The 26080-nt window shown below is 35.4% G+C and overlaps 1 protein-coding gene across 5 annotated transcripts in view; it reads right to left on the bottom strand.

Annotated features, from left to right (window-relative positions):
- Positions 1 to 26080, bottom strand: part of LAMA2 (laminin subunit alpha 2) — a 283315-nt gene that overhangs the window by 17811 nt on the left and 239424 nt on the right. For 3 of the 5 annotated variants that reach the window (XM_015858545.2, XM_015858544.2, XM_015858543.2), the window contains 12 exons: positions 25998 to 26003; positions 24751 to 24905; positions 22982 to 23125; positions 21938 to 22071; positions 16385 to 16544; positions 12625 to 12749; positions 11101 to 11263; positions 9065 to 9209; positions 6889 to 7027; positions 5411 to 5422; positions 2962 to 3082; positions 1380 to 1598 (listed from right to left, as the gene is read on the bottom strand). In XM_015858545.2, the coding sequence (XP_015714031.1) occupies positions 1380 to 1598; positions 2962 to 3082; positions 5411 to 5422; positions 6889 to 7027; positions 9065 to 9209; positions 11101 to 11263; positions 12625 to 12749; positions 16385 to 16544; positions 21938 to 22071; positions 22982 to 23125; positions 24751 to 24905; positions 25998 to 26003 (1523 nt within the window). The remainder of the gene's footprint in view (positions 1 to 1379; positions 1599 to 2961; positions 3083 to 5410; positions 5423 to 6888; positions 7028 to 9064; positions 9210 to 11100; positions 11264 to 12624; positions 12750 to 16384; positions 16545 to 21937; positions 22072 to 22981; positions 23126 to 24750; positions 24906 to 25997; positions 26004 to 26080) is intronic. The other 2 variants (XM_032443478.1, XM_015858546.2) reach the window with 2 other exon arrangements.

The raw sequence follows: 26080 nt of genomic DNA on the forward strand, positions 1-26080 counted from the left end.
GTTTGTTTTTAATTTGCTCACTGTAGTCACAATATTGTAATTACAGTTCTGCTGCTTCTGCCACATTCAGGCTCCATAGTATTTTTATAATGATGAATGAGTGAGATTAGGTACTTCTGGAAAACTTCATCAGAAGAGTTAACTCTATGCATAATCATTTGAAGGGAAGAAAGGATACTTTGGACCTAAAATTCTTCTGATTTTAGATGTTCCAAGGTTTGAAACCTCAAAATCTGAATAGCATTGGTCACAGAGTGAGTTCTGCATTTGTAGGGCTGGCAAACCACACTCACAGTTACTCTAGCAACCAATAACACCTTGTAGTGAATACTGGGATCTAACCTACAGTTACTGTAGCAATGCATGTCATGCACACTTGTGACCTGAGACACACTTGTCACACTTGTGACATTGAGATGGATAATGTTAAAGGAACACATGCCCTGAAGTCAATGCCATGTGAGAGAGCCTTTATAAAGAATTGTCCCTGTGGTGTGTTCCTTAAGATCACTGGGAGTTCTGTCCCCAGGCAGGTGTGAAGAGCAATGAAATATTATTTCCCAAAAGAAGGAAGCCATGTATTTTATCTTTGCTTTACTATGTCTATATATGATGTTTTCAATTATTCGAAACTTGAACAATTTCTAACAGCCATCACATCTCCACCAGTTAGTCATTTAGACAGTGCAGTTATTTCCTCTAAATAGACTGACTTTATTCTTTTCAAGAAGGATTTATAGTGTAGATTAGTATTCTAAGGGGGAAGAAGAAAGGTTGGAGCACTCTTAAGTCACAAATCCCACAGTAGTGATCCTAAGCACCAGGGGGCTTACACTGTGCTGCTCTTAGTGACTTGTTCTTTTTTGTTTCACTGAAAATGGAATGGTTGTTATTTGTGTCAATATGACCAGGAATGAGAGATGTTTCCAGGTATAATAAGTAGTGCACAAGTAGTAGTTAGGATAAGGACTCAAATTCTCAAATACTTAAAAACAAACAAAAGCAACCTGGGAGCATCTATATGATAAAAAAAAAAAACCAACACAAATCTGTTGTTTAACAACAACCAATAGATGATAGAATGGCCTGGGTTGAAAAGAACCTCAAAGGTTATATAGTTTCAACTCCCCTGCCCTGGGACAGCGTCACCAACCACTACTAAACCAGGCTGCCCAGCGCCACATCCAACCTGGCCTTGTTTGCCTCCAGGGATGGAGCATCTACCACCTCTCTGGTCAACCTGTTTCAGTGTCATCACCCTTTGAGTGAAAAATAGTTATAAAGTATAACATGCAGCAGTGTCTCAGAACAAAACTGAATGGAAGAAATTCATTATAATTGTGTGGTGTTTGTTTGTTTTTGTATCTTTTGTCTCGTACCTGTCCAGTCTGTCTGCGTTTTCTCTTTGAAGGGGCAGTTTTCCTTCCAGTGTTCCTGCGCTTTCTCCTGGGGGGAACAACTGTGCCGCTTGAGCCAAACAAAATGATTCCAGACTCATTCTTGGTGCTGAAGGAGAGGTTGATTTCTGTGCCCACATCAAAGGAGACAGGTGGCATTTCCAAAAAACCTTGCTTGGGGAAACTAACTGTATAAATATTCTGTAGAAGAGGACAGAAAATTAGGATTGAAAGCAGTGTATGAACACAGAGAAAGCTTTGCTAACTAAAATTTAACTAAAACTATGGAAATGAAAAAGGGTTAAGAGATGGAAAGTAAAAAAATTTAAGCAACTTACTTTTCAAAATATCATGCAAACATTAACTGTTTACACCTATCACATGAGGATATTTCTGGAGTTTGTCCTTATAGGAATGCAAAGTTCTAATGTAAATATGTTAAGACTTTGCTTTCAAATCAGTACCATTGATAGCAACATTTAATGTGAACACAAACTAGATTCTATTATTCTTCAAACTTGCTTTGAAATTACTTTCCATTAATCAATCATTAGTACTTCACCATAATTGCTTCATTAAGCAGTACTGACTTCTTGAAGACCCAGGCTTGTAAATGAAGTGTTTGTTGTTTATGTCTCAACTCTTTTCTACATTCATAGCCACCAGCACAATTTAAAGAGCAGAGTGTGTCATCAAATAATAAATTGATGCATACTCCTGAAAATTTTCTGTAACTTCTTCCAATTCTTGCAATCTACCATCTGGGGAAGTCTAGCCTATATAAACAATTATTTTCAGAAAACAATTCACCATTTTTTTTCAGTACAATAGAACTGTTTTTAGATGTAGAGATAGAAGAGCACATCAGATAAAATCATTGCTTATGTTTACCTTTCTTTGAAATCCCAGAGCATTTATGTAACTAAGTATATCCAGTCTTTTTGTATGCTTTTATTTGTCACACCTTAAATTATCCTACATATCCTGTTTTGTATATTTAGAATGCTTTAATCCTGCCATACAATATTCAATCCAATCAGTTTTCAAGCCCTGAAACCTCAAGGGATTTTAAAAAAAAACAAACAACCTGATAAGTGGAGCTCTTTCTATGATTCACAGCAACAGAAAAAAATGAATAGAGGAATACTTATTTTCTGGCCAAGAAAAAATCTAAAGTTTTTGATGAACTGAAATAAGATGCAAAATTTGAACTATGTCATTGCTCACAGTTGAGCTTTACCACTGTTAAACATTTTAGAAAATCCTACATTGGGTAGATAGATATTATTCCTGGACAGCTGAAATAAAAACTAAGAAGTCAGGATCTGGAAAACTGGTTTACATGCTAATCAGACTCATCCATCTTTCTCTTAAATATACCAGTACTGATGTTGAGGTTAGATCACTATATGCATCTAAACACATCTCACAGGATTAAGATGTTCTGTCATAAAATCAGAAAGCATTTATATCCTTTAAGACCAAATAATATAATATAATATAATATAATATAATATAATATAATATAATATAATATAATATAATATAATATAGTCCTACTAACCTCCAGTGTGCATCCTTTGGTTAGGCCAACAAAATCAGGACTACTCAATATATTATATGGGGTCCTTGAAATTTCTATCTCTTTGAGGCAACCTGAATATTTCTTTAAGTTCACTTCAGGTCTAAAAAAAAATTCAAAAGTAAAATGTATTTTCAAAACCAGACTTTAGTGAACACACAGATACATGCAGTTTTTGAGATGCACACAGATGCTTGATTTTTGTTTTTAAATGCACACACTCAGACAAATACATCTTGCCTTCCACTCATAATACGCTTATCACTTATCAAAGGTGTAACAGAGGATTCATTGCCTTTGTCAACAGACCCTTCTTTTCTTTCTTCCTTGGTAAAGGAGTGCTGTCACATTCAGCATTTAAATGCACTAAGCTATGACAAAGATGAGAGAAGCAGTATGGAAAATCATAACAATAAGGAGAAACCTTGACTGGAAGAAAGACGTTTCATTCATCTTTATGCATGCTGGATCTTAATGAAAGAAACTTTTATAGCATACAACAATTTTGGATGAAGTATTTGCCAAGGTGTAAAAAATAAAATTCATTTTTGATTATTTTTCATGCTTTAGGAACCCTTTATGTTCACATGGACTGATAATAGATTTCTTTATATTTTGAGTATCTTTCATATGAACGCTGCTGCGTATTTGTTTGGAACACAGCAGTACACTTAACTTTCTCAAGCAGATAGCAGAAATAAAACACTTGGGTTTGTCATAGAACCTGATTACTCATCCAAGGCATAAAACATTATGACAGAATGGCAAATTTCCAGATTTTCACTCATCATCTGGAAGAAATGAGAAAACCCCTCAAAGTTGCACCAAAGCTTGTATGCTTGAGTGCAAAAATCTGATCTTCAGATTGCAGACCTGGGAACACCAGAGAAAGACCATAATTGCAGGCAAGTTTCGAACCAGGTTTGCACAAATAGAAGCCTTATGAAGGCGATTAAGGAAAAAAAAAGCTACCATTTGTACCATGAAACAAAGCAGTAGTTAATTCACTCGCAATGTTACAGTCACCCATGAGTGCTGACAGTTTAGTAGAATATCTGAATAATATGAGCAGCTCAAAGAAAGAAAAATGAATTTGAAAAATTAATAAGGAGTTAAGACTGGTGAGACAAAAGAAACAACTCAGCTCCCTAGAAAGTAAGAAAAATTTTAAAACGTTGTTAATTCCAAAATTTAACCATTTTGCACAGACACTGTATAGCTGCGTGTTTTGGCACCAAAAGCCATTCTTTGCATAATAGCCATCCTAGCAAGCGCAGTGTTCTCTGGCAAATTGTCAGCCCCTATATGACTCAAATAGTATGTCTTACTGAAATACTACTTATTCTGATATATTCACAATCATGTAAGTTGTGCTCATCTTTCTTTCATTTTAGATTTTCTATTTCTTAGCTCTATTTCCCAGCAACAAAACTCATTTGCTGTGTCCCTGTGAACAGTGCCCATACTGTCCCTGTCATTGCCATCCAGTCCTGTCCAGTTCTAGGCTGCTCTGATGCTGCCTGGTTACAGGCAGCTCCTGTAATTGTTGCTTGTAATTCCTCATCCATATGAACTCTACGTTCTTTTACTAATCTGATACTTGTTTGATGCTCTTTTAACACTTCTTTTTCTCTTCGTTCTTCTCCAAAGCATACAAAACAAGGTACAAGTTCATTCAGATCTCAGATTGTTATCGTTATTCTTTTGTGCCAAATTAGTATCATTTTCAAGTGATGACATGAAAAGATACTGGAGCATGGGAAGAAATAATCTATTCTAGTTTTCTTTAATAGAGTGAGTTTCTTGGAATGTGTTAGTGAAATTATATATCTCTAAGTCAACCCAGGAAATATGCTGCAAAACAGAGTCAAGATTGATTCCTCTCTGAAAAATCAAAACAAAACTAGTAGAAGCAAATGGCTGCAAACTGAAATTCTAGTAAAAATCAGGTGACATCCTCAATCTTTTCCATAATATTCAAACTCAGAAGTGGCAAACTTCACAAAAGCCTGCACCTAGCTTTCATGCCTTCCTCAGTAATTAACTCACAGCCTTAGAGTGCATAGCTCCTTTACTGACCCTAGACTATGCAGCTATCACAACCTAGAGATCCTAAACTTGGAAATATAGCTTGCTGTAACTTTTCTTCTAATGCATTCCAGTATAATAAACAAACACAGCTGAATTAAGCAGCTGTGTGAAGAAAATAGAAGTAATTTGTGTAGGTGTGGGCACAGCATGTAACATGACAGCGTTAAGCACTTGGAAGCAGATTTGCTTGTTGCAGCAGGAACAACTTGCTGAATTTACAGCCTTAGCATAACAGCTGGTATAAACACTACCCCCAAGCTGCTACTGCACTGCTGCTTGTGCTTTCAAGCTACACTTACTAGACACATGCAAGTCATGCAAGTAATCTGATTATTTTTACCTTGCTTTCATACTATGACGAGAAAGAAAGACAAAAAAAAAAATAAATTACATTAATTATAACTAATGACACTTATTAACAAGGTTCAAAATATTTCACAGCACAGTAGATATGCAAATAATACATAATGGATGGTGAGATTCTATATACACTGTCAGGGTATGATAATTAGCAAAGTACCTGAAAATGTAGTACATCAGAAAGCTTTTATAATTTGTTGCTGTACTTGGTCATGAATAAAAAGCAAATTATGTAAAAGAATGTGGCAGAACTGACACAAGCTGAAAATTACAAAGTTGGGGAATGCAGCATCTATTGTTTGTAGCAGTTCAGTTTTGCCTTAGTCCCCTTTTCACTGCTTTTGACTCTAATTTACTGTAACATCCATCTTGCACCAATGACTGATGAATCATAGCTGTAGGCAAAATGGTTACTAAAGGTCCAAATAGTTGCTGTAAGCTGATCTTCTGAGCAATCACACACACACATTTAAAAAAAAAAAAGCCAAAATTGCTCTAGACATTATGTGCTGGTGTGATTGCACAATTACATAGTATAGTGTTAAATCTCATGCGTAAAACAGCTTACATCTTAGTATTGCTGGATGATTTGACATCAGAGGTTAGCTGTTAATCTAATAAATTAACTAATATGTCCATTCTTCTAGTTGCAGAACAGCCTGTAGACTAATTACAACAGTTCTTGTGCAGAAGACAACTTCAAGGCTGTCATTATGCCATGTAGCTAAAAGTGACATAGATTAATGAGTTTGTTCCTGCACTGCTCATCTGTTCATTGTAGCACACAATTCTTTTGTTCCTGTCATTGCAAAACTGCTGAATATTCATTAGAAACTTAAAAACTATTTAAAACCGTGTAATACACTCACTAATTTCAAGAGTCTCTTCCCTAGTTACTTTAGTTTATTGAAGTTTATAAAAAATAATATGCAATTAAAAAAAAAATAATTTTATTGGAGTCAAAAGTTCGGGTTCAGGCATTTAAAATATTTGATTTGGTTTATTTATGCGTAGTATCTATAGTGACCCTGTTTAACTAGAAACATGTAGCAATTTCACAGTAAATCTACAAGGAATAGTTTTCTACTCATGCACATGTTAAGCACTCATGCTTCATTTTTATGCAACTATGGGGGTGTTTCTATGTGGCTGGAGTAATAAATTCTATTCATCAATTAAGAAAATAGACTGAAAAGAAAGCCAGCTACATCATGATTCTGCACAGAATCAGAAAGCTGCATAGCATACAACATCAATTTGCATCGTATTTATGTAACTTGAGCTTGAGTAGCATTGAAATGCACCAGTGATGAAGCTTTGGTCTGGCAGTATAGAGTACACTGGCAATCTACCATTTACTTACAGCAAATGTATTTGATAAATAGATAGATGCAATAGGATTACACTACATTTACATTCCCTTCCCAAAGGTGAAGAGATTTCTTTGAGTCATGTTACCTTAAGTTTCTAAGGGTTGGCAGTCCACCAAAATATATTTTTTCATGCCCCTTTAAGTTGAGTCCAAAGTGGCTGCCTGTAGAGGTTGTTGCTATCGTCTCTTCTTCATTGGTGTCTATGTCTACAATTGATATGTTGGCTGGAAGAAATAAAAGATTAGTTTCAAAACATCAGACATTAAAAATAATGTCTTAGCAAATATAAATAAAATAAATAAAAAAGGATAAATAATTAGAGGATTTGCAGGTGAAGGAAGAAATAAGGAGAGTTTCATTTTGAAGTTAGGGCACTGGGTTTCCCAATTTATGTCAGATACATTCAGAGGGAGAGACCCACACTCTCCTCTGTTTCCATAACAACCTCAAAAACTACAGCAATTCTGTATGCTTTAGTTATTTGTATTTTCCAAACCAATTTCAGTTTGTTACGTTATTTGTGTCAATGCAATTTGGAACTCACATTTCAGGACAAAATCAAGACAGAAGAGATAATTTTACATTTAATTTGTGATTTCAGTCCAAAAGTTGACACTTGAACAGGATATTTTAGATTACAATTTTGTTAAGGATTATCATGATATGCCTAAGAGATTTGCCATCCGTCACTCTAAACCATTTTTAACCCAAAGCAGTCAGTTGCTGTCATGTCTAATCTCAATCTGAAGTCACAAATGAACTGTAAGATGAACTATATACAACCATTATACTTAAATGATTATTCTATCTACATTTTCAATGTGTGGATTAATACAGAATTTAAAGTTCAGTGAGAGAGACATGGCACACTGAAAAGTGATGAACAGCCTCCAAGAAAGAAGGGAACATTATCTCTTAGGGATGCAAAAGGTCCTTTTCTTCTTTCGTCCTTCCTGCTTTTCTTCTTTCTTTCTTCCACCCTTCCTTTTTTTCTCTAGGCAGCTAAATGGAAGGGATTACTTCCAATTGAATCTACAGGTGAACCTGTTGTGGACAGAGCCTTTAAAGAGAGAAGAAATGCAGAATGCCAAACCAAAGTGCCCAGTTTTCAGGAGTGAAATAATTGAATGGGGGATAGACTTCTCTTCTATGCCTTACAGTAGACAGACTGAGCATAATTTTTATTTCTATACCAATAAATTCTATACAAACATACAATATGTTTGAATGACATGAAGAAATTGCAATTGTGTGACGTAGTGTATTGTAATATTTTCTGAGTTAAGTATGCACTAAGAGATCAAGGTATACTTCTAAATCTGCAGAAAATCTATAGGTGAGAGCTCTGAGTCATTCTAACCACTGGCCTGGCTCTATCTTGTCACTTGGATGACAGGTCTGAGTGCTGGCAATGTAGGGACTACAGGAGGAAGAGCATATTTCAGCACCCTTGGGGACCCAAGAGATTCAGAAGGCAAGATGACTTTAGCAATACAAAAGCACTGAGTGTGCCGCATGAATTTGGCTCAGGGAAATTTCCACCAGTCCTATAAGTAGATTACAACAACAAGAGAGTTTTGTTAGCCAGCATTTTATGTATACTATCAAACACCACCACTTCACATTTTGTAATAGGTTAAAGAGTCACTGGCAGTCTTGAAGACATTCACAGTTGCTTCCATGCAGATTGATGGCATTCTGTAGTTATTAGGGAATTTAAAATGGCTGCTATGTTTGTCTGTTGCAATACTGTACTATCAATATTTAAATCATTGCTTTTAAAAATGCTTTGGGATATGCTGAGCATGAAAGAACAGTACAACATAAATGCTATTGCTATCCTCACTAAAATCACACAAGTCTGCTTTCTTAATTTGAACATCAGTGAACAGTACAACATAAATGCTATTGCTATCCTCACTAAAATCACACAAGTCTGCTTTCTTAATTTGAACATCAGTGAACTGACGAAAAAGCTTCTCTATTTGAAAAGCATGGCAGAACGTAATTTACACAGCTGTAAAACAGAATTATGCCTGAAAATGAAACTACCTGTTTCAAAAGAATATCATAATAGGCCTGTTTGATGCTGCAGTCACTCAGGTGCATTCCAGCGTACCATTAATCTAACCAAAAGGAGTTGCTAAACCACTAGAATTTTGTAATTTCATCAGTTTTGAAAATTTCCTTCCCCCTGATTAGATGCTTAGCTGTACTAAATAAGGAACTGGGAAACTCATACTAACTCCACAGGAACTCACCATGCTTTTGAATTCTCGATAGAGTAAAAGACTTCCATTTGCCATCATTGTGATTTTGGTTGCTGATAACAGAAGCTGTACCCGAACCCAGATCATAGCTGACTTTTATACGCCCACCGCTGAGTTCTACACTCATGAAATCCTTCTGTTAATAAAAGGGATTAGATATACATATGCATTAGAAGAACAAATTACAATTCTTGTTCATTTTGGTAAGACGCATGTGACATTAAGTAAATGCTTTTTTTTCTAAATGGCAACATACAACTTTTCACAAACTTTTAAAAAAATCTACTTAGGTGTTTTTTGCCCAGGACTGAATCGTGTATACTTTCAGCAAGTTCTTTTTCTCACCTCTTCTTTTACCCTTTGGATTGATAATTTAGTTGGAATTTTGCTAATTTGCTGAACTTTTTGCTGAAATATTGGACTACATGGTCTCCAGAAGTCCCTTCCTATCTCTACAATTCCATAAGTAATGATAGTAAACTACAAATCTCTGCTAGATTTAAACTTGCAGGAAAACAGGAGCAAAGATGGTAAAATGGGACTGTTTACCAGGGTTTCCAAAGTCTCATGCAAAGCTATAAATTCTTTTTCTCATCAACCACTGATAACAATATTCAAACCATAACTAAGATGTTTGACTGGAGCAGTAGTGTACACTTCAGTATCTACAGAGAAAGAGCTGGTAGATTAGAAGAAGAAAAACATATAGCCAGGGGACTGGATAGCCTGAAAGGCATTAAGCAAGTAATGGTGGAACTAAAACCCAGGACATGAGCACATCAGCCATGCCAGCTTTAGAAGTCTAGTAATCATTTTGCTCATGGCTAGTTCCACTAGAAGGATTGAAAATACTTTATTGTGTGAACACTTGTGCAAAATTGAGAAAAATGTTATGTATATCAACACAACACTTTGTTCTACATGTTTACACATGTCTATCCATGCACTATGAGAAAGCGTGTCCTCAGTGTCTTCATACTGTGGGACCACATTTTAAGATGTAAATTTTATCAGAGGCCTCCTGCTTTCCAGATCCCAGTGTTTTTCCATGAGTTCAACTAAATAATTTTTTCACAGAAAAAAACATATATTAATTATCCCAGCTAATGACATAAAATCATCTCAAATAATTACCTTAATTATACTTTTAATATTCAATTACGTAATTAATTATAAAAACAACATAAGTACAAGATATGCCAGTACACTGGCTTGTCTTGTATTGAGAGCTCAATAACTCTTCAAGATATCACTGAGGACAGCTGTTTGTAACTGGCCCATATGGAAAGGATAAGGAAAGATGGATAAAGAAAGGATTGTCTTCTCAGTCAGAATTGCAAATCGATTTGGATGAGAGATGCTGAAACCAATTTACTCCTGTTTCCTGGGGAGGATCATGCCAGATGTTTTTATGAGAAACTCCCATTGTCCGCACAAATCTGCATAAACAGAAATCCCATGCAGGTTTCATAACTAATATTTTTGATTTTTATTTTAGCAGTAAAAGGCACCACTTGTAAAACTTATTTAAAACAAACAAACAAAAAAAAAGCCATCTCTGCCACATGCTATTTGCTGCACCACTCAGCTCCCCTTTAATGTGACTTACATTAAACACAAAACTTTTTTCCACTAATGAGCAGGACTTCTCCCTGGGAGTTGTCTCTTCTGGTATTCTTTCTCACCCTGCTACCCACCGTGGTATTTTAAACTATACAAATTATCACCATAGTTTGCAATACGTGCACAAGTAATCATTGGAAATAAATTTCAATTCATTAATAATATCAGAAAATCTGGAGACTAACAGCTGGATACTCAGTAACTCTCACAAGTTTGTAAAAACAAGTTGGTCAGCATGCATACTATAAGCTTGTCTTTGCCTGGCAGCATCATACCTAGACAGCAGCACATTAAATTTCTACTTGTGTTCATGATACGAAGAATTCAAATTCAAAAGAATTCAAAAAGAATTCAGCCATTGCAAAGATGGGCTGAAACCTGTAAGTAGTGTTCTTAGTTCTTACCAGGTCCTCAGTAGCAAGATACATCAGCAGAGCATTGGATGAGAAGGTCCTGAATTTGAACATGACTGTAGAAATATTAGGGTTCCAGCGGATTGGGCGGCTCACTACAGCATAGCTGTCACCATCAAACTGGACTGTTCCTTCACCATCTGCCACCTGCGGGCTGAAAGGGGGCAATTCCAAACATTTTTCTTTGCCATGTGAAATTAAAAGGGAAAAAAACATGTGGAGGTGAAGCAGAAGAGTAGAGCAGGGGAGCAAGAAGCTGCCTTTCGGGAATCTTCCTGAACTTGGCTTGATTTTGTATCAAACCCAAATTCTTAGAAGTGGGACTACAAGGTCAGCTCACCAGATGTTCAACAAGAAAGCACTTCTGGGAAGAAGATGGAAAAAGAATCTGTTGTATAAATCCTGTGGACTATAACTGGTTATTTTGTAATCTTCCCTGTAAAACAGCATTCTTGTAATTAATGTTGGTTTTGTTAATGTTAGGGACTTTACACCTTCTGGATGGCTACAGACTGAAAGCCTTGTAAACTGTGATTCTTTGTTTACCCACAAGCTGCAAGAGGAGAAGCATCAGTCCCTGTCATTACAGAAAAGATGAGGCTATGATATCGTTTAATATTATTGTTATGATACACTCTTGACCATTTGTCACACAGATCAGATGGCTGGATGACTGCAATCTCTTTGTTTAATAACAAACAATTATCGTTGAACAAGAGACCTACATGTGGAATACTGGCTAGGAGAATGTTTCTCATTTAACTTGGCATACATACAGGGGTGTTGAACATAGCCCTCTTGCCCTACATAACTACATTTAGCAGTTAGCTTTTTAAAATAGATTTTGCAGGAGAACTGGATTCTTTCTGAAACAAGAAAATTGGGTTAAGGTAAAAGTGAAATTTTAATACAGTTTTCTATGAATTTCAAGTCTAGTTTTCCTTTTTTCAATCATCTTCCACCCACCCACTCTACTCCAAACAAAGAGATCTGCACTATCATTAATGAATGAGAAAAATTTAGACAGAGATGCATATAAAGTCTAGATCTCTCTACTAGGACTTGCTTGGAACTGAAACACATATACATCATCACGCTTCCTAAGTTTTAACCTAAGCATCCAGTACCTACAGACGCACTGACACACCTGACTGCCCTGTGCCTTATGACGTGCAGGCACCCACAATACAGCTGCAAAATCCTGCCCATGTGCCAGAATCTGTCACACTGTGGATCTCACCATCCCTCACATTTTGACTAACCCTGGCCAGTGGTGGAGTCTGATTCACAGCACCATTACACCATTCACACTCAGGTAAAATACTGACCCCTTTTTAACACAGATTGGGTTATTCTCCTCTTGACATAATTTTAACATAACTTCCTATTTCTTATAATTCAATTTTCTAAGCTGCCTACTGGAATTTGATGGCTACTGCAGAATTTCCTCTCCTGTTGACAACAGACCACAGCATCCCCACAAACAGGCTTAGAAAGGAGCAATATGTTACCTACCTGACGGCACACCCTTTGCAGTCACCCTCTATATCTCTGAAATTCCACAGTCCTATGGGTTTGCTGTCTAGGAAGGTTTCGCCCATACAGCCTGTGAAAGTGGTTACTCTTACAGCATCTGATTTCTGTAAGAGAAAACAATTGCTGAATTTCGTTTGAAGTGACTTACTATATCTGAAAGCACAACTAATACAAAGACATCAAATACCAGAAGATGTTTCTTATTATTTTACACATCAAGATTAATATTTAATCTATTTAATCCTCTAGAACAATTGAACGGCAAAAAAGTGAGATAAGTTTTGTATCAGTCAAGATGAAAAGGCTCATTTAATTGAGACTAAGAAAGACCTATGCAGAATGATCACAGAAAAATGAGGACTTGCCTGGGCTTTCACATCACCATCTGCTTCTCAGCCATCTGGAGAACTGCTTGCTTGCGCTAGTGCAACAGCAGACTCTCACTGATGTCTGTTTATGTATTTGTTTGAGATATCATGGAAAGAGCTGTGAGGAATCTTGCCCACAATGCAACTAGCAAAATTCACCTGTTCTTGATTCTCAAAAGCCTGGAAATTGAGTATTCAAACTAAAAGACTGACTGTGAGCTCAGCTGGCTACACCTGTAAAGGTCATGCTGAATTTTGGATGCAGAAAAAAGTGCAGATAGCAAAGCAATTTTAACTTCTAATGCATCAAAATTCTTTGGGTTAGGATCACACACATTGGGTAAGGCTCATTTGATCATAACATGGTGCTGTGATCAGGTAAGTAATATATGATTGTACACAGAGTACTTACCTCATAACGATCTTTCTAAAAATACCTGGCTTCATTTAAATATCATTTCATCAATACGAACTGATTGAAAAACTATTTACTTAACTATTTAAGATAGACAAGCACCTGCTGTTTTCCATACAGCAATTATGAATATTAAGAACTTGCAAGAGAATATGGAAAAGTACAACTTAAAAATATTCCAGCAAAAGTGTGACTCAAAAGACTTCATGTTCTGATGATATTTCCTGGGATAATTGGGAAGGTTTTAATTAGCAACAAGTAGGAACTTAATGTCACTTCTAAGAAATTCATGGTATATAAGTATCATAGTCTTCTACTCAAGCCAAATGAAAGATGTTTTTAAAAGCTGAAAGTGAGCATTCTTTATGAATACACTGAAAAAAACATTTTCAAAAAGGAAAATGAGTGAAATCCTGGGTCAAATCTAAGGTCAGTCTAATCACACAGTCCAAAACTCAATAAAAATAATTAAAAAAAAGAAAAATAAAAATCACTGACCTTGACAAATGTCCAAAATGCTTCATAGCATTAAAAAAAATTCCCAGTTAAAGACAATATTTTGTGAACATGACAACTGATGACAAATATTTCTTAAAAAAAGTAAATTTACCATTTATTTTCTTTAATTCGCAGATTGCCTGAATAGAGCAAGTCTGAAAATGCTTAAAACCCTAGATAGGAAATATTCCAGTCATACTGAATGTACAATGCACTGTCTTCCTGTCTCTGCCCTTCTGTTTATTTACCCAGGGGGGAATAAATTAAATAAATAAATCAGGATACTTTTCTATATTAAGATGAAAAAAATTGGGAAATCCTGAGAAAACACTTGGAGCATTCTTACTGAGTTTGAAAATCAATGCTCTAGTATCACATTTTCTGCAGCTTCCATAATTTCTGTTCCAGTTCAGTACTTCACCTCACACATGATACTAAAACTGTGTTATGTGCTCAGTAAGCATGCTCAGTATTCACCTCTGCCTCACTGTCTAAGGGAAAAATTAAAAACATTTAGGAAAGAGCTTAGGTTTAATACTTCATTTCAGACCCTTATATTTATTCTGATAGATCAAGGGCCCTTGAATTCTTTTTGCTTTGGAAATTCTTTGCTGTTCTTCTATTCCTAACTTTTTCTTAAACACACAATCCATCATTAAGCAATTCTTGGTAACTGAGTGTTATTTAAACAAGGTTAGTATTTAAATATTGAATAAAAACCCCAAATAAATACAAATAACATTAAAAAATAAAAGTGAAATAGTATGCATTAGGATAAAACAAATGTTAAAAATCAAACTAAATTAAGTGAGTTGACCTTTGTTAGAAGTGGTGACATTTTACAAGAGTCATAGGTGTGAGTTTTGGGGCCTGGTTATTCAAATATTAGATATGATCTCTGCTTACACCTTTGCCTCACTTTTCCTGCCATCAGACTGCAATACTAAGGGCACTTAATTTAACAACAAGAGAGCTGTAAAAATTAAAAATGACATAAATGAAAATATACATTTTTATTAGTCTAATGTAATAACTTTGCCATTGAAATCATGACCAGGAATGAGACTAATTTATCTCATGACACATTTATGCTGTGTGACATCTCCTATTCTCTGGATTCTTAATGTGACCATAGAAATATTTTTTCAAAGTAGAATTCAGGTCAAAGCTCTGAGAGGTTTGACACATATATAAATGGTGCAATTACATTTCAGTACTTGTCCCACATGCGCTCTAACTTGCAAGTGAAATCTAAAACAAAAGGGTTGTCAGGCACTGGAATAGGCTCCCCAAGGAGGTGGTTAAGTCCACCATCCCTGGATGTGTTTAAAACCTGCTTGGATGTGGTGCTCAGGGACATGATTTAGCGGAAGGTTGTTAGAGTTAGGGTAGTATGGTTAGGACCTGATGATCTTCGGAGTCTTTTCCAACCTGGGCAATTCTATGATTCTAAAATCCAAATAAGGTTCAGGTCTAGGCTGGCATTTGAGTTTGAAGTTTCACAACTCCTTCAGTGGATCACGCAAAGAAAACAGAACAAAAGCTACCCATCACTTACTTTCTACTGTCTTAATCATCAATGTAATGTAAATAATTTATTAACCAAACTCTCAAGTATTTTTCTAAGTGTGGAACAATGAAAGGATGTTCTTAATCACAGTTCTGGCATTTAGAATCGGTACATGGGCCAGTCTTCCTGAGCGAGCAGTTACTGCAAACTTCAGTTACACATTTCAATGGGGTAGGCAGAGAAAATCCTACAGCCTTTATGGACTTGCGTGTTTTTGAGCTTTTGGCCACTGCACAGCACTGCAGGCACAGAACAGTGTCGGTTTTGCTCAGTGGAATAAATATTCCACTAGTCATTACGGCAAGTAAGGAATACAACATAATGCCAGTGTAATTACATTTGTTAGTGATAAAAAAACAGAAGTAGAAATTGATGTTTATCAAACACAGCAAAAAACAAACAAACAAACAAAGAAAACACCCCAAAAAACAAAACAAGACCAAAAAAAAAAAAAACCCAACAAAAAACCCAAAAACCTCCCAACAACACCACCAAGAACGAAAGAAAACTAAGAATAATTTTTAGGTGTGGGATATAAACCATCTCTCTCCAGTTTATTTTCATTGCCTCTGAAAAAGCAAATCAAGGCACAGAATATGTTTAGCTAGTGAGGTCATTCTTGTTTTGTAAGGGTCACTGGTCTCTGTGTAGAGCCACTTTTAGCAAATGATGATTCAGTAATTGTAAAAATACGTTTGAAGAGTTCTTGTTTATGACACAAAGCAGACACCTTTAATTGCTCCTAGACAGAAAGCCTACATATTCCTAATAATCTCTCAAGAGCAGAAATACTACTAAAGCACCTCCAACAAAGACACGATCATACTAAAGCTTGCTACTTTTACTGTAAGTAGTAATGGAATACAATAGTGCCATACAGTACATTACCTTTATTTTTCCAGTTAAACCTCCAACAAACAGCAGGGCATTAGCATCTACATCCAAAATGGTATATCCAGGTGGAGAGACACCACTGAAAGTGGCTGGCACAATGCTGGCTTTGGGGCCATCCAGAGCTCGCACTGATATTGTGCCATTTTTCCCAGTCCTAGACATTTTGAGAAAATAAATACAGGTTCAGTAAACCATAGTTAAACATGGTAAGTAGTCTTTTTAGTTGGCATCTTTTAATGGAGGCATGTATTACTGATTTGGTTATGGTCCATTTTGATACAGATGAATAGACTCTCAGACTTGTGTAATTTAAAGAGAGTTTCTTTTCATCACCTCCGTGTTTTTTTAGCACACAATTCAATAGACAGATGAGGTGAAACTTTCACTGAAACATGAAAATTGCTTTAAAAAAAAAAATATATATATATATATATTAATATTGTAACAAAACTAGCCTTGACTAATTGTTTCCTGATGTAACAAATGAGATAGGCAAATACTCAAATTATATTATGACTTTTATAAGCTTTACTAGATTGTATTTGCTCTGCAACAAATGATCATGTGACAGTGTAGCTTCACTGGGGTGCACAGAGATTGTTCTTTATGTACTGGAGCTCCCTGGTTGTTGTATTAATTGACGCTTTACTTGAAGAACTCACGTTTACTAGAAGAATACATAACTTTGGCTACTGAATGAGTTAAAATGAGACATTACTTATTTCTGAGTTTAGAGATCTAGAAAGTCTAATAAATATTTCTGCATTTAGAAAGTTTACTGGACCCAGGCTTTACAGAAAGGGAAGAAAGTAAAAAAAGAAAACTATGCATTTATGTCTAGAAATCTCTTCAAAAATCCATGTAGCACAGAACCTGTCACCCACAAACAAGAACAAATTGAGAGTTTTCTTGTGAAATAACATCTCAGTAGAAATAAGTCATTTAAAGCAAAAAAAGAAAAGAAAAAAAAAAAAAAAGAAAAAAAAGGGTTAGTTGTGACATTTCAGTTTTGATAAATTTCCCCTGAACTGTGAAGCAAGGCTGCAAAGTAATTTTGAGGGTTTCCATTCAGTGGGGAATATCTTTGTAAATTTATGCCATCTTGCCTGCCCTGGAGACAGGGACATCAAAGCTTTCAATGTGAAATCCATATATTTGCAAAAAAATACTTGAGATTTTCAATTACTTCTAGCTTCATCTAGCAACTCAGGAGACCATATAGATGGGAGTTTCAGGACATCTCCCTGTGATATCTGGGGTATGTGAATGCATAGTTACTTCCAAGCATTTAAAAGCAGTGGGGTAAAACAATTCACATTCTTCTAGTTAATTTTTTTTTGGTTGCAAATTCTTAATGACAATTATTTTACATTTTTTTCCAAAGAGCATTATATTATTCCAAAGAATTTTAAGTAGATAGCATTCTATGTGGCAGAAATTCTAAATTTTGTTTTTTTTTTTTCCCAGGTTAATTAACAAAATCACGTTTGTTTTTATTATTATTCATGTTTATTAACAAAAGCCCTATAAAGGACTTAAAAACATAGTTCTCAATGTAGAAATTGTTGAAAGACTCAACAGTTACTAGAAGCTTTTATTAAACTGAAATCACGACTCCAATGATTCCAGTGTAAAAACATTTAAATGCAATAACATAGAAGTGACTGAGCAGACTGACACTTTTTAGGGTGCCTAATGTGTTACAAGTAGCATGGGTGTCTTTCATCTTCAAACAGATTGAATTACTAACTATAGAGTCTCTTTCATAAATAATTCTCTCTTGCTTAGGGAGGACAATTGAACTTGAAGAAAGAACTTGGCTAACTTGACAGCAAAAAGACACTGGAATCTGATGCATGACAAGTAATCAGATAAGAAAATACTATTCTGGTGATAGTCAATGCTAGTTGAACTATTGGGTTAAAGATATACCAGCACTTTGATTGCTGATCATCAGATACATTTGCACAATATCACACGTGCAGGATTTGCTCTTTAGGAAATTTATGATAAAGTTGAGATGACTTCTGCAAGTTATCAACATCAGATTATGGAATACCATAAAGAAACGTCTGCTCCTTAATACCTGGACTGCAAAGAAAACCAATACTGGAAAGTATGGCTTAGATTTGCCTCAGTAGTTTATGATTGAATTCTTGCTGAGCTGAACTGGATGTGCTTTAGTGTGAACTTATGATTCATCTGTCCTTCCTTCTGAGGAAGGGCATTGTTTAAACTCTGCCATTAGTAATGAGAATATTTAAAATGTGCCTGATTAAAATCACAACTAATTAGATCCAACTCCTAACAGGCCTGCTGACGTCAAGTGACATTGTTTCATCAAGAGTGCGTCAAAAATATTCTATATGTATTTGACTGTTCCACAAAAATGACCCTGCATTTTTCAAACCTGCTTCTAATCTTTTTGTCACTAACTGTTTATGTCATATTTTCCTTCATTAATTGATACTTCAGTTGATTGCAGTTTTTAATGTCAATCAGATTCATCTGTTAGAAGGTAAATAACTCTGTAAGTGGCTGTTAAGCTCTTGTGTCATCAAAGTAAAGGGAATTGCTTATTCCATAGGCAAATGCGACACTAAAGGAATAAATACATTTTACTCCAATTCTACACAAATAAAAATTTAAAGATTTCCATGATGGCCTCTGTATATATGATAAAATGCAAAGAATTAGTGTACTTGAAATAAAAAGACAAGGAAAATAAAAAGCTTCTATGGAAAACAGATGCAGTAGTTAATAAATTGGTCATAACAGATGGGAAATTTTGGCCTGGTGGTTAACTGAATTGAATATCCCTGATCATCACTCAACAGTCAGCTGTTTCATATTTAGATTTCAATCCATAAGCTGAATGATTTTGAGGATTTCACTGCCTCTGAGCCAACACATTTCTTTATAAGACCTTTTCAGATTCTTGGTTAAAACCTGCTATCAATCTTTAAAGCTTCCATATTTGCATAGTTAAATCTACCATGACAAACATGTTTCAATGCCTGTTGTCACTGAAATGCTAGGCAAAATTTTGCAAGGCCAGAATTTCCCCAAGGCCTTTCTGGCCTCGCCTTCCCTCTAAGTGGACATCCTGCTGGCAGCTCTGTCAGTTTGCTGAAAAAGTAGCTGGAACTGAGAAGAAATTTAGAGAAAAAAAAAAAAAAAAGATATAATATAATGAATAGAACTCTTCAACAGCTGATGAAGAAGGGTTATCAAATGGACTAAAATATTTGAAGTCAGAAAATCTTCAGCAGGGCACATGATTAATGAAGTCTGCCTTAAGAATATAAAACTAGTCCTGAGTTCTTCATCTCAATCCCATGAATCCAACTGATGCCTTTGCATGTAATTCTCCTGAATTGTGCAGCTGTAATTGTTCCAAATTGCTGATCCAGCAGTTTGTATAAAACTAATGGCATGCACATCCTATATATCTAGAACAAATAACTTAATAGGCACTGTGCATTTGTAGGATGTGTGAATTTTTATACCATATCCTGGCCCAAATTCTGCTGAAGCAGCTTTCTTGTAAATAGAAGTCTGGCATTACTGTGTCATGAAGCTATTTTAGTATGCATAATATGAAGTGATAAAGATTTCAACAATTCCTATCATAACCTAGCTTGTATTTTTCAAGCAGTGAGGTTTCATTAAGCCAGCAACTAGAAAAAGTGCCATAATTTTATTTCTTTCTCTGTCCTAAATGTCTGATTTCTGTGATTTTGCTAAATTATTTAAACTGGATTCCATTTTCTTCTTTCAGAGCTATGCATGTAACTGGAATTAGAATTTTTCTTTTCCCTTTCTTCTTTCTCTCAGAATAGGACTGTATTATCACTTCTACATTTAATACTAGGTGAAATACAGCACGTAAGGATGCAAGAGGATTATTCAGCTTCATATCAGATTGCAATATAGACAATGTTATCTAAATTACTAGGTGAGTAATTCAAGAGGAAAGGATAATGGATATAAAGTTACATAGTCCTTATGCTGTAATTATTAAGCTGTATGTCACATGCTATTTAAATGGAAAATACAAAATTCAAGAAACTAATTTGAAAATTGAATATTAAGGTATCTATTTATCTAAAGTTCAAAAGCATCCAGTAACTGGACTGAAATACAAAGCATAGTTTTAACTTTTCAGAATATTTTATCCTAGATTTTTCATAAGCTGTATCTTTTTTAATATCTCTAGTTTGAAGAGCTATTTTGGGTATGGAAATGGCATTTTGAGTAAGAATCAAGATGCTGGTGTATGACAGACCTTTCATTTCTAGTACTGCACGACCAGAAACTCAGAAATGGTGCTACTCTTTGAAATTCAAGATGAAAAGAATAGCAGTTATCTGTCTGAATGTCAAAACCTGTAACAAATTTTTAAAGGATGCTAGTTGAAGAAGAGAATTCATAAAGCTAAATTGAAAGGTAGAAAAGAAGGAAATATAAGCAGTCGTGGACTGCTGATGCGTGAGGGAAAGTATGTGATGAAAATACATTCTTGATGCAGAATAATTCACATTTCAATAGTAATTGCAATGTATTCACTTTTGGTAATCTTGGATGTAGTCTCAAAACCTTCCACTAAACCAGCCTACAATTCCTTATAAGTATGATATTACCTTGCATTAAAAATAGATGTTTTAAACACAGCAAACACTTCCATAAACCTGAGATGTGCAAACCTGAGATAAAGACAAATGTGAAGTCCTACACCTGTGGAGGAGTTGCATGCATTGGCATAGGTTAAAAGCTGACATGCTGTAAAGGAGCTCTGTGGAGAAGGACCTGGATATCCAGGTAAATAATGGGTTGGCCATAAGTCAACAGCATGCCCTTATGGCCGACATGCATCCTCTTGTGGGGTGTATTAAAAAGACCATGGCCAGCAGTCAAGGGAAGTTATCCTCCCACTCTACTGTGAGGCCACATTTGAAGTAGCATGTCCAGTTCTGGGCTCCTTTGTTCAAGAAAGTCAGGGAGTTTCTTAATAGCCTAGTGGAATACCAGAGATGATGAGGGGTCTGAAGTATTTCTCATATGAGGAAAGGCTAAGAGATCTGGAACTCTTCAGCCCAGAGAAGATAAGCCTGAGGGGAAGATCTAATCAACGCTTATAAATATCTAATGAGTGGGAGTCAATTGGATGGGGCCAGGTCCTCTTCAGTGGTGTCCAATTACAAAGCAAGGGGTAATAGGCACAGACTGGAATACAGGAAATTCCATAAACCGTGACAAAAACTTCTTTGCTTTGAGGGTAACAGAGCACTGGAATGAGCTGCTCATCCCATCCTGTGAAGTCTCCTTCCCTGAAGATATTCAAAACCTGCCTGGACATGTTTCCATATAACCAACTGTAGGGAACCTGCTTTAGCAGAAAGGTTGTACTACGTGATCTCCATAGGTCCCCCCTTTCAACCCCTGTGATTCTGTGAAACTTGATATCAGTGGATTGGAAGTAAATCTTGCTTTATTTGGCTGCTTTTTCTTTAGGAACCAAATCTTGGAGGTGAAATATGTACTTGCCTAGAGGCTTCAATCCGGTACCAAAACCCATCATTAATGGTTAGATCTGGATACTCTACGCGTCCAACACCAGATCCCACATCCCACAGGAAGCTCACCTTGCCTTTCCGCATTTCTATGGCCAAGAAGTCAGTCTGCATGCAAAATAAAAGAACAGAAGCAATCTCAAATTTTGATTAAAGAAAACTCTCTGGATCTCTTCACATTTCAGAAGGCATCAGAATGGGGAAACTGAAATTCACTTGGAGACAATGAAGTATGAAAAATAACTCTTGCAGTGACTGAGATTGTCTTTTCCCTGCTTTTCTTGATTCAAACAAGGAATCTTATGAAAAATATGACAAATGACTTCTGTCAGTGTTACATAGCATGTAAGCTGCTAGACTTACAGAAATGTTGGTACTGTAGCGACTAAGAACAGGACTTAACTCAGACTGACGTTACTTGTAAAACATCCATTGGATGGCAGAAACATATCAGGATTGTAGACTAATACATGACGCCATCTAGGCTCTTCATTTTGTTTTAGGTAAATAAAACATATAGTTCAAAATGTTAGAAATGCACTATTCTTTCCCATTTACTGAATTATTATTGATTATTCCAGAAGCTTGTCTGCTAGACTGCCCATGGGAAACTGAATCATTCATCATTATTGTGCTTGCAATCATAGTCCTGACATAAAATTACAATAAACTGGAGCTTTGACAGATGGAAGATGATTAGCCACTTCTTCCCCAAGGAAAAAACCCACTACCAACCCCCAAACTGCTCTGGTTGCACTGTGAATTTTAAAGCCCTAATATAGCTTGCTTAGAAGTCTCAGATTTTATAGCTAGTTAAAATACTAAAAAATATTTGCCAGTTATATTTTTAGAAGTCGCTATATTAATACCAAAGCAAGCATCTAGTTTGTCTTAGACCCTCTACTATTACTTTGAAGCCTCAAAGAGTTAAAAAGAAAAGCCTTTTTCATCTTCTGTGTTTGTCAGTAACCTGATTTGACTGAGCAATGCTGATAAGAAAAGCAAGAGACAAACTTACAAACTTGGCACTTCCAAGGTAAAAAAGCAGATTGTCAGCAACTGCAGTCTTCACATTGACAATGATGGTATTGTATGTTCCTTTCTTTATTTCTGGTCTGTATGTCCGAATACAGTTGCCTCCAGAAGACACAGACACTTTGATCTTTGAAAAAAGCGTATTAGAAAAAATTCAGTTGATTGGTTATTATTCTAGAAGTAATCAAAAGATGTTTCTAAATCATTACAAAAATATAACTTTTGCTTATTTTCTCCATCATTACAATCTCTGTGCTACAAGTAGCAGGTAGTTGCTTGGATACGTACAGGAGGTAGAAATACAATTTTCTTTCTGGGATTGTTTCTTATATTTTGATTAAAAGGCGATACAAACTCTTTCTGGCATTTGGGTTTGAAAGGATCAATTATATGGATCAAAAATAGCTAGAAGATACACAGGTCTAACACAAGCAGCTGGGGAATTCTGGCAGTGGAGATAGACTGTAAGTAGAATACGTAGCCAGGAAAATATGCAGTGCTTCTGTAGGAACTGCAACACATTGCTCTGGGGTAGAGATGATGATCTATTTTTCTTTGTAATTTCTTTGATTATACTAATTTAAGACACCTTTTAATAATTACTTTTTAACCAACAGCTGTGTCTAACACTGTTTTTACATAGTCTCAAGTGGAACTGGTATTCATTATTAGGTTTCATTTTTACAGCTCAAGTGACATATGCATTCGGACACTTGTGCTAGTTTCCTTGGGCTCAATAGCACAGATGAAAACAGTATACTATTTGCTCTCATAATGCCGACATAGACATAATGTCACTACAATCGATTCCAGGTAGACATGTTTATGTATTAGAGGAGATGTACGTAATGGTATCACCTCTTGCTTAGGGCAGACTTTGTCAAAAATGAGATCTGTTATAGGAACAAACACACTATTACCCTTTCTCAAAAATGCTGAGGAGTTGAGCACTTAGAAGCCTTAGAAGACATAAGATGAACATAAGAGGACAACTGTTGCATCACTGTAACTTCTTCTTCTTTTGTGGGCAAATATATAAAAGACACCCCTTCTGGACTCCAATTCTGTAGGTTGTTTTTTTTTTTTTTTTTTTTTTTTTTTTGTTTTGTTTTGTTTTGTTTTGTTTTGTTTTTTTTCCCCTGACCATTTTTCAGGAAGATTCCTGAAGTACCATCTTAGGAATATTTTTCTCATGTTCTACTGGGTCACAAGCTAATTAACCTTAGCATTACCCAGCTGGTCATCACGATTAGAGTATTACAGAATAAGAGGGATGGACTTCAAACTCAATAATCAAACTAGAAATACGTTCTCAACCCGAGTTTGCATCCTTAGACTCCATATTCTCAGATTATATAAATTCTGTGAATTGACACCAGAAGCTTATTATCACTGCTTAGTCATCGATGACATAGTGATTTTTTCTGCTATGCTATTACCACAGTACTTTTTAAATAGCAACTTTTCCACATACAATCCTACATATATTATCCATTTAACAAAAGTGCATTTTAAATGTAGAAACAAAACACAGAGAGGAAATTATCAGAATATTTTCTGTTTATCTGAGAAATTATACTCCATTACTAGCTTTCTCTACACACTTTTTACAGGTTTTTTTTTGTTTGTTTGTTTGCTTGTTTGCTTGTTTTTGGTATTAGAAAGTATTCACCTTGAGGAAAAGAAATAGAAAAGTAAGAAATAAAATCCCACTAATATTTAAAAGGTCACCTTACCGAGAAAAAGGCTTACCGAATTGGCTTGCTTCCGAGCTTGGTTTATCAGCTCTTTTATCTGAGAAATGTTTTTCCCTAAATTATCCTGAAGTTCTTTGATTGGCTTGAGTTTATCTAGTAGGCGATCTGCCTCCTTTTCCAGGTGTTTTATACTAGAATCCGCATCAGCAACTTTATAAGAAAGAACAAAGCACAATTTTAGAGTGGTGTCAGACTGTAATTATAAAGTGTGATTTAAAAAAAATTGAGAAAATTCTGCACAGACAACACTCAGGCAATATTATATGCTAATATGAGGTATACACAGACCAGGAAGTTACCTGAACAGAATTAGGCCATTTATGAACATTTAGAATGAAGTTAATGTAGCAACAGAAGATACAGATGTTAAACAAGGATTTTGAAGTAGTAACTGTGCCTCAAGTGATAAGAGTAATGAAAATACATACTGGAACAAAATACAGATACAAATTAAGTACTTACATGTTTTTTTTTTTGTTTGTTTGTTTGTTTTTTTCCCCTAACCCTGGTTTTAAAAAATATGCTAGATTAATAAAAATTGGTTAGCTGCCATTAGTAGTTGCCACAGAAGAGCTGGAGGATTACAGTTAAATGGTGAATTAACTTGAAGTTCATTCTTAAATTTTCTATAATCGCAACAAGAACAATTTAATTCTGATCACTTAAAATTATCTGATAGCATAAAATTACATTTATGTATTGAACACAGATTAAAAAAAAATGGAAGTAATATTGACATATTTTCTTTTTTCTCTCCCTCCAATGAAAAATGATTTTACAAAGGAGATTTTTTTCTTTATGTTTCACAGGACTTTCAACCTACAACTGGTGAACACAACAGCTTCTCTTTGATACATTTTTTCAGGAGATGTAAAGAATGCAACACTTGACTATTGTGAGTATAGAATTGTGTGGATGACTGGGAAATGGACAGATCAGCACTTAGCAAAAGAACGTAGACTAAATCAAAATAGTAATTATTATAGCTGGGTAATGCTTACAAATTGCATAAAAGTCTGGTTATCTGGTTTCTGAATACTGACTCAGAACAACTTTCAGGATTTTGCTTACAAGTTTCATAAGTTAGGCTAGTTACCAAGCTACTTTCTCAGAGCCTTCAAAAAGTAACCATTCGAATGAGCAATGTGAAACACCATGCATAAGCTTTGGCAGTAAGCAATGAATCACCATTATCTACGGGAAAAGGCACAATAAAAAAAGCAAGAAAGAAGATATACGTACTTATTTCTGTAGGCAAGATAGGGAGACAAAGAAAAGAGAAAAAAAAAACAAAACAGAACACAGCATAAGTCCAGACAATAAAA

The sequence above is a fragment of the Coturnix japonica genome, chromosome 3 (genome assembly GCF_001577835.2).
Source record: "Coturnix japonica isolate 7356 chromosome 3, Coturnix japonica 2.1, whole genome shotgun sequence".
NCBI classification, from domain to species: domain Eukaryota; kingdom Metazoa; phylum Chordata; class Aves; order Galliformes; family Phasianidae; genus Coturnix; species Coturnix japonica.